General features: G+C 39.9%; 2 protein-coding genes and 2 non-coding genes across 4 annotated transcripts; 3 read left to right on the forward strand and 1 right to left on the reverse strand.

Moving 5' to 3' along the window:
- Positions 1-2,606: 2,606 nt before the first annotated feature.
- LOC140997959 (uncharacterized) lies at positions 2,607-4,900 on the forward strand. Its single transcript, XM_073468057.1, has 3 exons — positions 2,607-2,790; positions 2,880-3,230; positions 3,970-4,900. The coding sequence occupies exons 1-3, from the start codon at positions 2,607-2,609 to the stop codon at positions 4,800-4,802; spliced, it is 1,368 nt and encodes a 455-aa protein (XP_073324158.1). The 3' UTR covers positions 4,803-4,900.
- A 1,570-nt stretch (positions 4,901-6,470) lies between these two features.
- On the reverse strand, positions 6,471-6,542 carry trnaq-uug (transfer RNA glutamine (anticodon UUG)). The gene has a single exon. It is a non-coding gene; the product is annotated as a tRNA-Gln (tRNA).
- A 1,752-nt stretch (positions 6,543-8,294) lies between these two features.
- On the forward strand, positions 8,295-14,496 carry LOC140998037 (interferon-induced GTP-binding protein Mx-like). The gene is made up of 13 exons (XM_073468166.1): positions 8,295-8,386; positions 9,528-9,733; positions 10,390-10,527; positions 10,643-10,797; positions 11,549-11,687; positions 11,769-11,967; positions 12,048-12,126; positions 12,219-12,341; positions 12,458-12,590; positions 12,963-13,121; positions 13,212-13,288; positions 13,385-13,600; positions 13,854-14,496. The coding sequence occupies exons 2-13, from the start codon at positions 9,547-9,549 to the stop codon at positions 14,133-14,135; spliced, it is 1,887 nt and encodes a 628-aa protein (XP_073324267.1). The 5' UTR covers positions 8,295-8,386; positions 9,528-9,546; the 3' UTR covers positions 14,136-14,496.
- Positions 8,302-8,373, forward strand: trnaq-cug (transfer RNA glutamine (anticodon CUG)). The gene has a single exon. It is a non-coding gene; the product is annotated as a tRNA-Gln (tRNA).
- Positions 14,497-14,703: the final 207 nt, after the last annotated feature.

Below are 14,703 nucleotides of genomic sequence, written 5' to 3' on the forward strand. Positions count from 1 at the left end.
AAATATTGGGGCATGTCCCAACCATCCAAATGTCAACCAACACCGTTGGTACAAAATACATTCCAGCTCGTGTCGACAAACTTAAAGCAATAACCATATACTGCAAAATACATTATACAGGGTTTGTGGGGGAAAAAAGTAAAGTATGCAACCATTGCAGCATGTCGTTTCTGTCTCCATGGTTAACACTCCTTAGTCGCACCTACGCAGACGATATCACTCTTTAATTTGAATCATGTGAAGAGGGAGATTGTCTCCCTCATTGTTTACAAGTGGCCGCTCTTGCTACAAATAACTGTGACTGTTTTCTATGCTATCCTCAGACTACTGGGAAATTATGAACTTAAGTTATACCTCTCTAAAGCATGTCCAGAGTATCCATTTACACCGCTAAAGCCCAGCAAAAAAGCACATCAATACTGCAGTGATAGTAATACATGAATAATTGAATGGTGGGCTCATCTGTACATAACTAATATTGAGCTTTTGTTGGCTTTAAAATCACAATTCAGGTTTGTACAACTTAAAAAAGAAATCAGTGCAATTCATGTATAGTAATGTTCAAAGGATAATGCTCACTTGCTGTTTGTTTACATTAATATGACTTGTGCAACCCTGTTTCTTGACCTCCTAAGCATGTGGCTTGCATCAGTGTAATAAAGCAGATTGAACACCCATGTATGTAAAATAGTCTGACATCCATGATCAATGTTTACGGGTCCATATAATGGCACTCAGCTCATGAGTGTGGATATTTTACAGGCATTCATGGTAATAAAGCACAATTTTGCCCATAATAAACCTGTTCTCTGTCTCTATGTGTCTCTAAACGTACATGAAATACTGTACCTGATGTTTTGTAATCACTTTGCCCTGAGAAGTGGGTGACCCCTGACCTTTGACCTGTTGCCTCGGTTTCCACAGAAACAGGAACAGTCTGTGAGGGATACTCGGGTGCTCTTTCTGAAATGTTATATTCCTGACAAGACAAGGGACTATGTTCACAACAAGCATGTAGTTAAGAGGATATGTTGCATTTCTTTTCATCAAAAAGATGAAATAAAAAAGTAAAGTTTTCTAAGGTTTGTCAGATGAACTTGTCAGTTTAACAAAGGTCAGACGTCTGTGTTGAGATACCAGAGGGATACTCTCATTAGAAAATAACATTACCCTCTGGTGAATCACTTACTATTTGTGGGAAACAACAACATGCATGTGACAATAATCTTGCAGTGCCTCCCGAGTCTGAAATGTTTGGGAACTGAGCAACGGAGTGATTCTAGTTTTGTATTTTTCATTGCTTTTATAATTAAATTTTTATTTCAGTCAGGTAAAATGTTTTTTTTCACACCTAGTTTTGTTTTTTAGTCTAGTTTTACTCTAATAACCTAACTCCAAATGCTATTAAATAATAATGAATCACATGATGTGCTTGGCAGTCTCATATGTCCAGTAGAGATCAGTACTAGCAGCATGTACACTAACATACATACAGATATATAGGCCTAAATATCTACATAGTGTTTAGAATACATTTGTTGTTCATAACCAATACAAAGATCGAAACATAGTAAAGTTATCGGTATTTGTATAAGTGGTAGTAGTAATAGAAACAGGGATATACTGTACAAAATAACAGCCTAACAGAAAAAAGACACAAAATGTCTGGAATAATGAGGCCATCTTGTGGCAGTTGTGCATCTCTACCATGAGACTGATCACATCCTACAGTCAGTACAGGCTGCTCCCTTAGAGCTTGGCAGCAGTTAAAACCATACCATATAAATAGTGATTATGCCAGAAGATTATTTAATTTTCATGAAGATGTCTATGACCTCTAGCTTCAACTACTGCAGCTAAAAGCTAAAGTTGTATAGGCTGCTTATTTTTCCCTCGCTGACAGTAACTGAAAAATATACATTTATTTTGATTAACCCTTATCGTTGGTTATTCAGCTGTATTATTATTAAGTATTCCACATAATTAAATGAGGCAACACCAGTCCAATAATGGAGAAAAGCTAGCTAAACTCCTGCTAAAGCTTACATAACTAGCTTTGGAGCAGTGTCACATGAGCTTTTGACGATAGCTAACTGCTAATATTGTTGAGCTACCTTATTACAAAATATTTAATTCAAAATTAAATTATTTTGTTTATTTTAATATAAATTAGTGTACACAGCTAAACAGAGATGCGTCAGTAGGCTTACTGAGGTCAAAGTAGGCTAGCAGATGGCTAACAGGAAGTATGTGCCTTGTCATGACAGTGCAAGGATAGCAGCTTTAAAACCTTTAAATAGCAAATTATTTGAAACTTTATTTAAAATGTATCGTATTTTACCAGACACACACTTAACCACAGTTCGTGCCTCTGACTTACCATGACAGAGCTGTTAAATAATCAAGGTGTCATGTCAAACAAAGACTCATTTGAATGGAGGCCTCCTCTGCTGAATGACGGCGGTCACTCCGCTGAGGGACCAGCAGGGGGCGACATCCGTCTGTCTGAGCGCTCCGCTGCCTAACAAAACCACTGAAACCTCTCACAACAAGGAAGTCACATCCCGGGATGTGCTCATCTGTCAGGGCAGCAGCACCGAGCAGACATGTCCTCCTTACACTATCTCAACGCGTTTATCTCTGAGCGGCTGACGGCGGCGGCTGTGGAGATCTTCGGCGCGGTGGAGAAGACATTGATCGAGTATCAGGGAGAGATCAGCCGCCGCAAACAGGAGGTGGATCACCTGCGGACACTGGTGCTCTGGCCTGAGGTCAGGTTACACAGATCAGGTGTGTGGATTGAACACTCTCACTCAAGCCATTATCACATATCTGTCTTATTTAATCTCCAGTCCTTAATGCGCCCTCCTGTCATTCAGCAGCTCACCAGTTCAGTCCTCAGCGCTGTGATGAAAGGGGGGCTTCCCCTGAGGAGGACTGGGCCCCACATGTGAGCCCGGATCACCCGAGCAGCACCCTGCATATCAAAAAGGAGTATGATCAGAGCACTGATCAGAGAGGACCGTCCTGTAGGCAGCAGAGAGACACCACTGTGTCTCCTCAGTTAGTGAAAGGAGAGGGTCATGAAGAGCCACCATCACACCTCTACAGTACACTAAGTGTTGAACAGACAGCAGGTATCAAAGCTGAGCCTCCATCCACCAGAGAGGCTGAGATCCCCTGCAGAGGAAATAAAGAGTCTACAGGACTTCAGCAAGAAAGCCTGAGAGGTGAGAGAGTCTGATACAAATTATACTATATATAAAGTGTGTGGATCCAGGTATAGTGAAACACTAAAGATGTGTATCTGTAGTGACTGAAGAGACTTACTTATTAAAGGGGCACTATGTAGTTTTGGAGAAGAAATTCAAACTCAGAATTTTAATATTTACAATAATAATGAGGTAATAACACAAACTCAGAAATATTTATTTTTCCATAAGTGAATAAACAAGCTGTTCTCAGAGGAAAATAAGGTCCCCAGAACACTGTTTGAAGCTAGAAAGGTGGCAGGGTCCTCACTTTTTACTTTGTATACTGTTTGTGTTGTGAAACGTGCTGTAATAACGTTCTAGATGCCATTTTAATTTCCATTCAGTTGATTTATGCTTGATAAAAGTCTTTTTGACGCTCTGATTCACGACAAACAGCCTAAACTCTACACACACTTCACACAGAATCGATATTTATCGAAAAATCAATATTTTGTACAACACTAAGGGATATTCCAATATCACTACAGGCAGCGGTGTGTCTCTATAATCCCCTCACACTTACTGACTACATGAAGCTACTTGCCACTTTGATCATGAAGGTGAACTACAATATAGTGTAGTATTAAGTATTTACAGTATAGTTTTCGAGAATATTATAGATCCAAGACTAAACACTAGATGTTGCCATGTTTGTGTTTTTTATCCTTTTACACTACAAATTCAAAATTATATAAATGACACCTTTATCTTGCAGATCGACTTGAGACCGCTCATCATGAGCAGGATGGGCCCGATGAGCAGCAGTACACTGAACATGACTGGAGCCCCTGTCAGGACCACGAGGACCCTGATCCCCCGCAGATCAAGGTGGAAAGGTTTACATCATCTAGTCCTCAGGGAGAGGCTGACCTCTGCTACGAAGTCCCTCCTCAGTCAGAGAGGAGTGTCTACGATGAGCCTCGTTCTTTAAGCCCCAGACACAACCAGATTGTGACAAACCAAACATTTTACCCAGCACAGGAAAAGAGAAGAGAAGGCTACAACCTGTCTGGACTGAGCAGAGCTTCTCTGCCCTTCTACTCTGTGAACCAATGTGAATATGGTGAGACTACAGAAGGTGTGTTAAATGGAGACTGGATTAAGGTGCTCACACCAACAGGAATGAGGCCAAAGAAAAGGCAAAACATCAACCTGTGCACTGAAGGAAGTGAGAGTTTTGGAGCAGAAGAAGACCTTAACGATCTCACCAGGGAGAGAAGACACACTTGTCCCATCTGCGCCAAACGCTTTAAAGAGTCGAGTCATTTGAAGGATCATTTGAGGATCCACACCGGAGAGAAGCCGTACCAGTGTAAGGAGTGTGGCGTGAAGTTCAGACAGAGCGGAGCTTTGACTTTGCACATGAGAATCCACACGGGGGAACGGCCGTACCAGTGCACAGACTGCGGTCGGCGCTTCAATCGGAAAGGCGACATGGAGACTCACAGGGTGACTCATACAGGGGAGAGACCCCATCTGTGCCTGGTGTGTGGGAAGAGCTTCAAAAGGAAGAGCAACCTGAACACACATTTAAAGCTTCATGTTTGAGAACAGAATAGATTATTAAATAGAATAGATGATACATTTTTTTAAAACCAACCCAATTTATAATTTTTCATCATATCAACAATTTGATTTGACTTGATGTGGCCACACTGTTTATAATTACAGTTTATATTTGTACATATTATGTATATATGATTCTAATTCTACTTCTTCTTACCTTTTTATTATATTTTTTATTTTTTACTATTATTATTGTTTATTGTTATATTGAACTGTCCGTTGGCTGCTGTGACGCACAAATTTCCCCGTTTGCGGGACTAATAAAGGAATTTCTGATTCTGATTCTGATAACTGGATTTACCTCTACCGATTTTAACATTCAGATACATTGTTTGAATATAAACCTTATGCTTTTTAATTGAATTTCTCAGTCTAGACAAGCACATTATAAAAGCAAAGCTCCACTCATTAAACTATGTTTTGGATGTACTGACTTTCCATTTTTCATTCTTTTCAAGTGAGGATGAGGGCTGGTATCATGTTGCCGACAGAGTCCATTAGTAAATGCACACTTTCTTCTGTGCAGTGATACGTCTGGCAGGTGTACTTCAGAATAAAGAAAATAGTTCACACATGAAACTGCTCACAACAAGGTCCATGGATTATCTTGAGTAGTCGTGTCATGATTTCTGAAAAGAGACATTCAAATGTATTTTTTTGCTCTTTGAGTACCACGATACGAGTGCCATCTAGTTCTGTTATATTCATGAGAGGGCAGACATCTCTGTGGCTGATATCTCCAAAACTCAGCAACTCACACCAAAACAATCTAGATGTACGAAGCACCACGAGTCAGAGGGAAAATGTGTTTTTGATTTTCAGGTGAACTATCCCTTTAATATCTTGTCTTTGCAATCATCTGAACCTGTGATGGTGGAGCAAATCAGTCATACGTGCTAACACTTTGCAGCAATCCAGACAGATTTTTGAATGATTAAGCCCACAGTGCATCAAAATGTTTTACTGTAAAGACTTCTGTAAACAGATGCTGCAAATCCTCGCTGAATAAATCACCACTGCTCATGAAAAGAATGAAAAAAATGTGTTGATGCCATTGTAGATGCAGTGTGGTAAATTTGAGAATTGTATCTGAGAAAATTATTTTTTGACAATATATTGGGTCCTATCCTATATTGCTTTTCCGCAGACTTAATCACTGTGTCACTGGTTGCATACTACCTCTGTCATGTGCTTTGTATAATATACATGTTGATATCAGAAGCTGTACAGTGGTTCCATTGGGTAAATCAGTCTGGACTTTGCAGCCAGAGACTGGATTTCAAATCCCGGTAGGACCTGAGCTAATGTAGTTTATGGACATCCACACAGTGAAATACAATACTGTAAGTCCAGTGAGACAACAGATTATTACATTTAAAAGCTAATTAGACACCAAATGACAGCACACGTGTTTATAATGCTTTAGTTTGTGTCTGAAAAAAATAGTTAAAGCTGCATTCATTTAATTCTGGCCACTAGAGGGCAGAAGGACTCTAAAGCAAGCTGTGAGACTTACATCAGCTTCTGCTTGAAGCCTGTTAAATAAGCCCAGTGATTTAAAATTGCCCCGATTGAACACAAGGTAGTCATGTCACAGTAGCTCAGGGTGATTTGAGTTTGGATGCCAGTGAACTCCATGATTCTTAAATTAGGTTCCACCGAGATTTGAACTCGGATCACTGGATTCAAAGTCCAGAGTGCTAACCATTACACCATGGAACCAACACATACAGTGTGTTGACCGTTGTGCAAGACTTACATGATATCAGGGTTTTACTACGTGTTTTGTCTTTTGCAAAAAGTCAATTATAGAAAACAAACAGTATCACGGACACAAATTCCAAGTGAATTTTGTTCAGTCTGGAATCACTGATGTGAGTAAACAGCTGGTTCTGCGTCCTGTTTGTCTTGTCTGTGAGCGCAGTTAGCATTTTTGCACATCTAGATCCCTTCATCTCAAAGTCAGTGAGTTTTTTGGATGGGTTTTTGGTTAAATGGTTAAAGGTCTGTGGTTAACAAAGGCTAAAGATATTTACACATTTTTCAATTCAATTCAATTTAAAGGGGCTTTATTGGCATGAAAGTTTTACAACAATGTTGCCAAAGGATCAAAACACAACTTGTCCAAACATTCGGACAGAACATAACAAATAACAACACAAACACAACACCAAGATTGATTTACATTAATTATATATACAGTATATACAGTGTGTGTGTGCGTGTGCCTGCGTGTGTGTGTGTGTGTGTGTGTGTGTGTGTGTGTGTGTGTGTGTGTGTCGGTTATTCACTGTCCCTCAGGTTGTGGCATGTTGACACATATTGGGCAGCAAGATATGCCCTGTCTCCTTCTCCCACTACACATGTTGTCGGGGCCATGATTAAGATAGATCAATTTATAGGAAACGTGTAGTAATTGTGTTGTAAGATGCTTAGTGGTGGTGATGATTAAGTTTGCGACCGCAATGTAGTCTGTTTATAGCCTAACATTAGCTTTTTACTTCTAGTGATTTAATTTACGCTTCGAAAATCACAAAGTGGTGTTCATCTGTTAAGATTATCCTGCTGAACAAAACCTCAAAGTATAAACTTGTGTTTGCCACAGAGCTTATTTTCCAATAATCAGAAATCCAATCAAAATTCCATCCATACACCACTCCACTGAGAATTAGAGGTTTGTAAAACTGGGGAATTTGTATTATTAAGTCAGCTGAAAGGTTATATCTGATGGGTATTTCATAAGATCATTTTTTGACTCAGTACATTCAATTTGACTACTTTTAGGCAGTTGTGGACTCCTCAGTATTTTTCTAGGAATCTGGAGGGTTTTCCAACCTGTGGAGAATGCTTTGAAATAGCATTTCAGCATTCAGACCTTCATGTTTGGAAATTCAATTTAGAGAAGATATTGGACCGTTAACTACATCATAATTTTATAAAGAATAAAACAATGAAAGTTCCAAATAAGGGAAGAATGTAAAGACATACTTTTTTATAACCCGTAGTATTCCTATTAATATGCTTGCTAAAGCTCTGACTCCAGTTTATCATAATTTTGTCCACGCCACAGGTCAACTTCCCCTTAAGATCCATCCTTTTGAGTATATGCAAATTATTAGCCTATTCATTTGCATTTCAAATTTCTCCACAGGCCTCATTTGAGTTTTTTTCCATTTGCCCTCTTGTTGTTCTGCTTTCTGTCATATCTTTTGAGACATATATTTTTTCTATAACAGATTCGTTTTCTTTCTTTCTTGACTTTTGTTTACTTACGTACTTACTTTTATCAGTTTCAAAACAATCTTACAAAATAATGTAATGCTTGCGGAAGTTCCTACTCTCCACCTGTCATTGAAGCAGCATGGCAATCATGTTGCTGCAGTTTATGTGTCTTTAAATTTAGGCTACAGAATCAGCTGTAGTGATATCACGTGTTGTCAGCGCCTCATATGACTCTTACAGCCTGCTCACGACACAAGGAGGTTCTATGGTGTAATGGTTAGCACTCTGGACTCTGAATCCAGCGATCCGAGTTCAAATCTCGGTAGGACCTGATTTTGGGAGAGGCAAGTGAACCTTACCAGTAAAATTATCGGGAAATTAATACTAGACGTCGACAGAATTACAAAGATTAGTCGGTGTCATTGGATTACAGTTCCTGATAAATCAGTCCTTCTCGGCAGATGGCTCAGATCATGTTTCCCCTGCAGGGGGTTACTAGTCTTCTGACATGGCATGCAACATGCTTTTTCATTGGAGCAGTAGTCACATACCTGGGAATCTGTCACATAAACTGATTTCATAATCTTGTGTTAAGATATCCACTAGAGAGCAAGAGAAAAAACTGTGAGTGCTGCTTCATTAATGGTGTGCTGAATTTACCACAATTGATTAATCGTTTCACCACATATCATTATTATTATTACTATCATTATTAGTATTATTGTTGTTGTTGTTGCTACTGTTATCAAGGATTGCTATCCAAAGACTAGACATGTAAAAACAAAGGATTAAATGAATGCATAGTTGTGAAACATTTACAATCATTTAAAGACAGGCCTGGATGACCTCAGTATTGAACCTGGCCGGTGCGTTTTTTTCCCCCACAAAACCTAAAAACTAAAGCAGTTGTCACATGAAGAACTGTTTATTTCACGAATTTACTTTGACAATATCTTATCTAAACTCGTCAAGAGAAATCAAAACTGACGAAACCAAAATCAAGCTCTGATAACTCGCATCCTGTTTTTTCGCGGTTGAGTCTTCTTTGTAGACTTTTTGCTGATTGTTTCTGTGGGTTTTTAAACACGTCACGCGTCTCATCTGCCTGGCGGATCTCCAAGATCCGTCTTCAAATAAAGTAAAGCTGTTATATTGTGTTGCTGTGTTAGTGTAGCCTATGTGCTACTAACGAAGTGAAACCCAAGGAAACGAAACCTAACTTAGATTTTTTTTTTTTTTTGTCGGGTAGCCACACGCTTATTACGTCATACTACTTTTTGAGATAAAAACAAGCCCAAAGAAGCAGCCTGATAAGCGCTTTAGAAACAAGGGGGCGTGTGTCCTGTACTGAGGGCGTGTGTCCTGTAGTCTGCGAGTCTGCAGCTGGACTCTTGTGTCCATTTAGTTTTAGTGCGGAAGCTGCTGCTGTCAAAGGCAACTCATATCCAGCTGTTTTAGTCCTTCTTAAACACAATTTCTTCACAGCAGACAAGAAGTGAGCAGCATGAACAGTCTGAACCAGCAGTATGAGGAGAGGGTTCGTCCCTGCATTGACCTCATTGACTCTCTCCGCTCTCTGGGGGTAGAGAAGGACTTGGCGCTGCCTGCTATCGCCGTGATCGGAGACCAAAGCTCGGGGAAGAGCTCTGTGCTGGAGGCGCTGTCAGGGGTGGCTCTGCCGAGAGGAAGCGGTGAGTTATTACTAAACGCTCTTTTCTGTTGCCTTTTACCTAATAACTAAAAATACACAGTTTTTACAACAATGATCTCAACAATGTCACAAAACATCACTTTATTCATTTATTTATTTGTTTGTTTGTTTGTTTGTTTATGTATTTGTTTATTTGCGTTTTCTGTGTGCGTCCAGGGACCTTCAGTGCATGTCATTCCTCAATTCTCATTTTTTTTCTTAAAGGATTAAGGATAAGGATAAGGAGGAATAAATCAATCAACTTTCACCAATACCAACTTAAACAAAAATGTTCAGAAAAAAAAAAAATCAGTCTGGCAGTTTAATTGTATGAAATCCATCAAAATTTCTGCAATCTCTGTCAAATCACAGACAGAAAAGGCCCAATAATCAACCAGTTTGACCATATAATTTATCATTTGATTTATATTCAGTATAGAATTAAATGTGATATACTTAAATATACGCAGATACACATACACTACCAGCTGTAAATGAAACACTGTGTGGGACTCGGTGGTCGTTTTTTCACTTTCTTTCAAATTGTCCCTTCTGACATGCCTGTTTTGGGTTTGTCAGAAGGTTGTTCAGTATCCAACTTTTCTCCAAGTATACTGGATTTCAAAAATTTGTATCGTACGCTTTTTTGTTATTCAGGCATTGTGACAAGATGTCCTCTGGAACTGAAGATGAAGAGAAAGAAGGAAGGAGAGAAATGGTATGGGAAGATAAGCTACAAAGACTACGAGGAAGAGCTAGAAGACCCTGCAGATGTGGAGGACAGCATTAGAGAAGGTAGAGTAAACTGCATTGTTAAATGTCACTATTAAAAGCACATTAAAGTATTATTTGCTTTTCAGTCATCAGTACTTCATCTTCTCCATGTTCACACCACGCTCTCTCTCTCCAGCTCAGGATGACATAGCCGGGAGCGGGTCGGGGATCAGTAATGAACTCATCAGTCTGGAGATCGCCTCTCCTGATGTTCCAGACCTGACGCTCATTGACCTGCCCGGCATCGCCAGGGTGGCTGTAAAGGGACAACCAGAGGACATCGGAGACCAGGTGTGGAGTACTTTGAGTCTGATTAAAATATCTTGACAGCACTTGGATGGGTTGCCATGAAATCGGATACAAACAGTTGTGGTTCTCGAACAATGAATCCTAATGACTTTGGTGGTCCCCGATTATAGTCCCGGCTCACAGGTCAAATTTTATGTGCTTCAGTTAGGCTGATACTGAGGCTATCAGTGGATCTAGTCATGAGCAGGTCTTTTTTAAAGCTTCTAACTCTTCAGTTAGCCCTGGAAGTAACACTGGGTAAGGCTACTTTAGTCCGTTAGATAATTAACTGGACATGCTAACGGTTGTAGCTTAAGTCAGAGCGATAAAAACACAGTGTAATTCACTGCTCATATATTGACTCCACGTTCATGCAACGATGCCTCTAAATATAGCTCCATGCACTCAGCTTAAACATGTGGGCAAAGTCAAAATTTGACAGCCTTACCATGCTAAGTTAGTTGCTATGCTATGACTGGACAGTCGCTGTCCAGTGGAAGGATCTAGCAAATTGTTAGTTGCTCACAAGATACTTGAAATAACTGAAATGGCTAATCCATTAAATATTGCACAATGATTTGTCTCCATTCATATCCATCCCAAACTGTATTTCTCTGGTGTGTAATGACTATTACAGGACAGTTAACGGTGGTGTAGATTTATAATGTGTTCATTCGTGATTTGATTACAACCAAACACAGTGGTGATTGATAATGGTGCAGATTATCACTTAATTATGGATTCATACTTTCAGATAAAGAGACTGATCCAGACGTTCATCAAAAAACAAGAAACTATCAGTTTGGTGGTGGTACCAAGCAACGTGGACATAGCAACCACAGAGGCTCTGAAGATGGCACAGGAAGTGGATCCTGATGGAGGGAGGACTTTGGGTAAATAGAGCTGATTTTGGAAAAGGGCAACCTTGCCAAGTTACTTTTATATAGTTCACTGTTTGTCTTTCTCTCTCTTAGGTATCTTGACCAAGCCTGATCTGGTGGACAAAGGCACAGAACAGACGACGGTTGACATCGTCCACAATGAGGTCATCCACCTTAAGAAGGGCTACATGATCGTCAAGTGCAGGGGTCAGAAGGAGATCACAGAGAATGTGTCTCTTACTGAGGCAACAAGAAGAGAGAAAGCCTTCTTCAAAGATCATGTGCATTTCCAGTAAGTTCATTCCTTCTGGTTAACAGTGATTTTAACAGGTTGTGTAGCTGGTACTCAGTAACTTTTTATTTTTGTTGCAGCATTCTTTATGACGAAGGCCACGCCACTGTTCCTAAATTAGCTGAAAAACTCACACTTGAGCTGGTGCATCATATCCAGGTAAATACTTCTTGGTGCTTCAGTTTCACAGTTCACTACGGACCACTTTACCCACTTCATGCGTTAAAGTTTTGGCCCTGTGTGATTTGTAGATGTCTCTGCCTCAACTGGAAGATCAGATTGAGAAGAAACTAGTACAGACTCGTGCAGAGCTGGAGAGATTAGGCGACGGACTTCCACCTGATGCAGCCGAGAGACTCGTCTTTCTCATTGATGTGAGTTCACTACAGTAGCTGGCACTTCTCACACTCACAAAATACTGCGCCGCCTAACTAAGAACCTTGAAAACTAATTTTCCCCTCTTCTGTTATCTGATCCTGTTATATTTTAGAGAGTGACAGCATTTACACAGGAGGCCATCAACCTCGCTACAGGGGAGGAACTCAAAAGCCTCAAAATCTTTTCCGTACTAAGGCGAGTGTTTGCAGTGTGGAAAGGGACCATAGACCAGTATGGGGTAAAATGTAAGTGCATCGACATCTCAGTCATTATATCACTTTTGATGTCTTTTGTTTGCCTTCAGTACTACAAAACTGTTATATGTAAAGTTAACTATTAAGTAAGGTTGTAAAATGTTGTTTTATTAATGCCATCTCCTTATTGATACGTAAAAAGCAGAATTCTTACACAGAGATAAACAAAACAATCATTTCCGACCCAACAAACATTTTTAAATGACTGATTGACAGTCACGATAATGTTTTTAAGGAAAAGAGATTATCAGTTACAGTGTGTTATCAGTATGACCTTTACGTTTTACTCCAGATTGCTTTAATGACCACTATAACAAAGTTTTGACTTACTTCTCTCCTTTCTCAAATTCATCCCTACTGCAGTCAACTGGAATATTGAGAAACAGGTGGCTGAGTATGAGCGGAAGTACCGTGGAAGAGAACTGCCGGGGTTCGTCAACTACAAGACCTTTGAGGGCATGGTCAAGGAGCAGATCAAACAGCTGGAAGAGCCTGCTGTCCTGAAACTCAAGGAAGTATCAGGCATGTCTTAAATACGTAGTCCATTTGAGTTATTATTTGATCTTGTGTTGTTCACACTGTGTCTGATTTTGTTTTGTTTTTTTCTTTTAGAAATTGTGAAGGAAGAGCTGTTTAAGGTGGCACAGAGCAGCTTTGTTGGATTCCCTCATCTCATCAGAATAGCTAAGGTGCCATTTTCGTTATCCGTTGCCGTACTGCTGTATACATATGAATAAACATTGTTGAATATTTACTGACGTGTAATAAATGTTGCTGTCCTTTAGATGAAGATTGAAGCCATCAGAAAGGAGAAGGAGAGTACAGCAGAGTCCATGCTGAGGACTCAGTTTAAGATGGAGTCGATTGTTTACACTCAGGACAGCGCATACAGCAAGAAGTTAGGGAAGCGGAAGAGAGAACCTGAACCAGTTAACAAATACAATAATGACAGTGTGGCCACCCTGATAGAGATGACCAAACACCTTAAATCCTACTACCAAGTAAGTCTAATTTTCATGCTGTACATTTTCTAATACAACACACACATTTGAAATACAGGGTCGGAATGTTTTTTTTTAGAATTTAGGGGCCAGGGCCACCCCAGGCCCCCCTTCAGGACAAACCCTGCAAATAACATCAGATCTTGTCTCATTCTCATCAGATACAGACATTTTCCTTATTGTTAGAGTAACCTGGGTGAATGTGACATATACAGATACAGCTTTGCGTTACTTTCTCCTTTCCTCACCACAGATTGCTGGCAGGCGTCTGGCTGACCAGATCCCCCTGATGGTCCTCTACCAGATGGTGCAGGAGTTTACCATCCAGCTGCAGAGGGAGATGCTGCAGGTGATTCAGGACAAGGAGAAAATCGAGTCCCTGCTCGAAGAGGAGTCTGGCATCACAGTCAAGAGAATCAACCTTCAGAATCGCCAAGAGCGCCTGAGAAAGGCACGCGTGCTGTTGACGGACTTCAGTATGAACATATACAGCTTCAGCAAAACAAAACTGCAGTGTGAACAAGATTTGTATTAGGAGAAGTGGATGACATATTATTTAGGCTTTTTGTTCGTTTTTCTCATGTTTCATTAATGATTCCAAACTTGTATTTCTTATGCCCAGTTTTCCCATTCAAAGGTCTTATTTTCTGAATGACAAGCAACATACACTGTAGGGTATATAAGGTCCACAAAATATAGCAATCCTAAATACTGGCAATATATTATTCTTTGTAGTGTGTTCAGGGTGAAAGGAGCCAGTTTGCTAATAAGCACATATAAGGTATACAGGTTGGTTGGTTAGTTCAGTGTTAATGACGTCAGCTGTTGGATAGGATGTGTGTTACGTATTGTGATGTCTGTAAAAACTATCTACTGAAATAAAAATGAAAACATAATTCAAGCTCTTCTTCTTCTGTCTCAGCCACTCCGCCCCTCTATCACTTGTTTCTGCACGATGTAACTTGGATGTTTGAACTAGGATCACAGCGTTACATACATGTTTACTTCAAGACACAAGTTTTCAACACATGACACTATTATGACGTAAAGAGTTTTGTTTGTAGTTAGCACCTACATTACATCTGACAAGCTGTTACAGACCT

The sequence above is a fragment of the Pagrus major genome, chromosome 6 (assembly GCF_040436345.1).
Source record: "Pagrus major chromosome 6, Pma_NU_1.0".
Classification (NCBI taxonomy): Eukaryota; Metazoa; Chordata; class Actinopteri; order Spariformes; family Sparidae; genus Pagrus; species Pagrus major.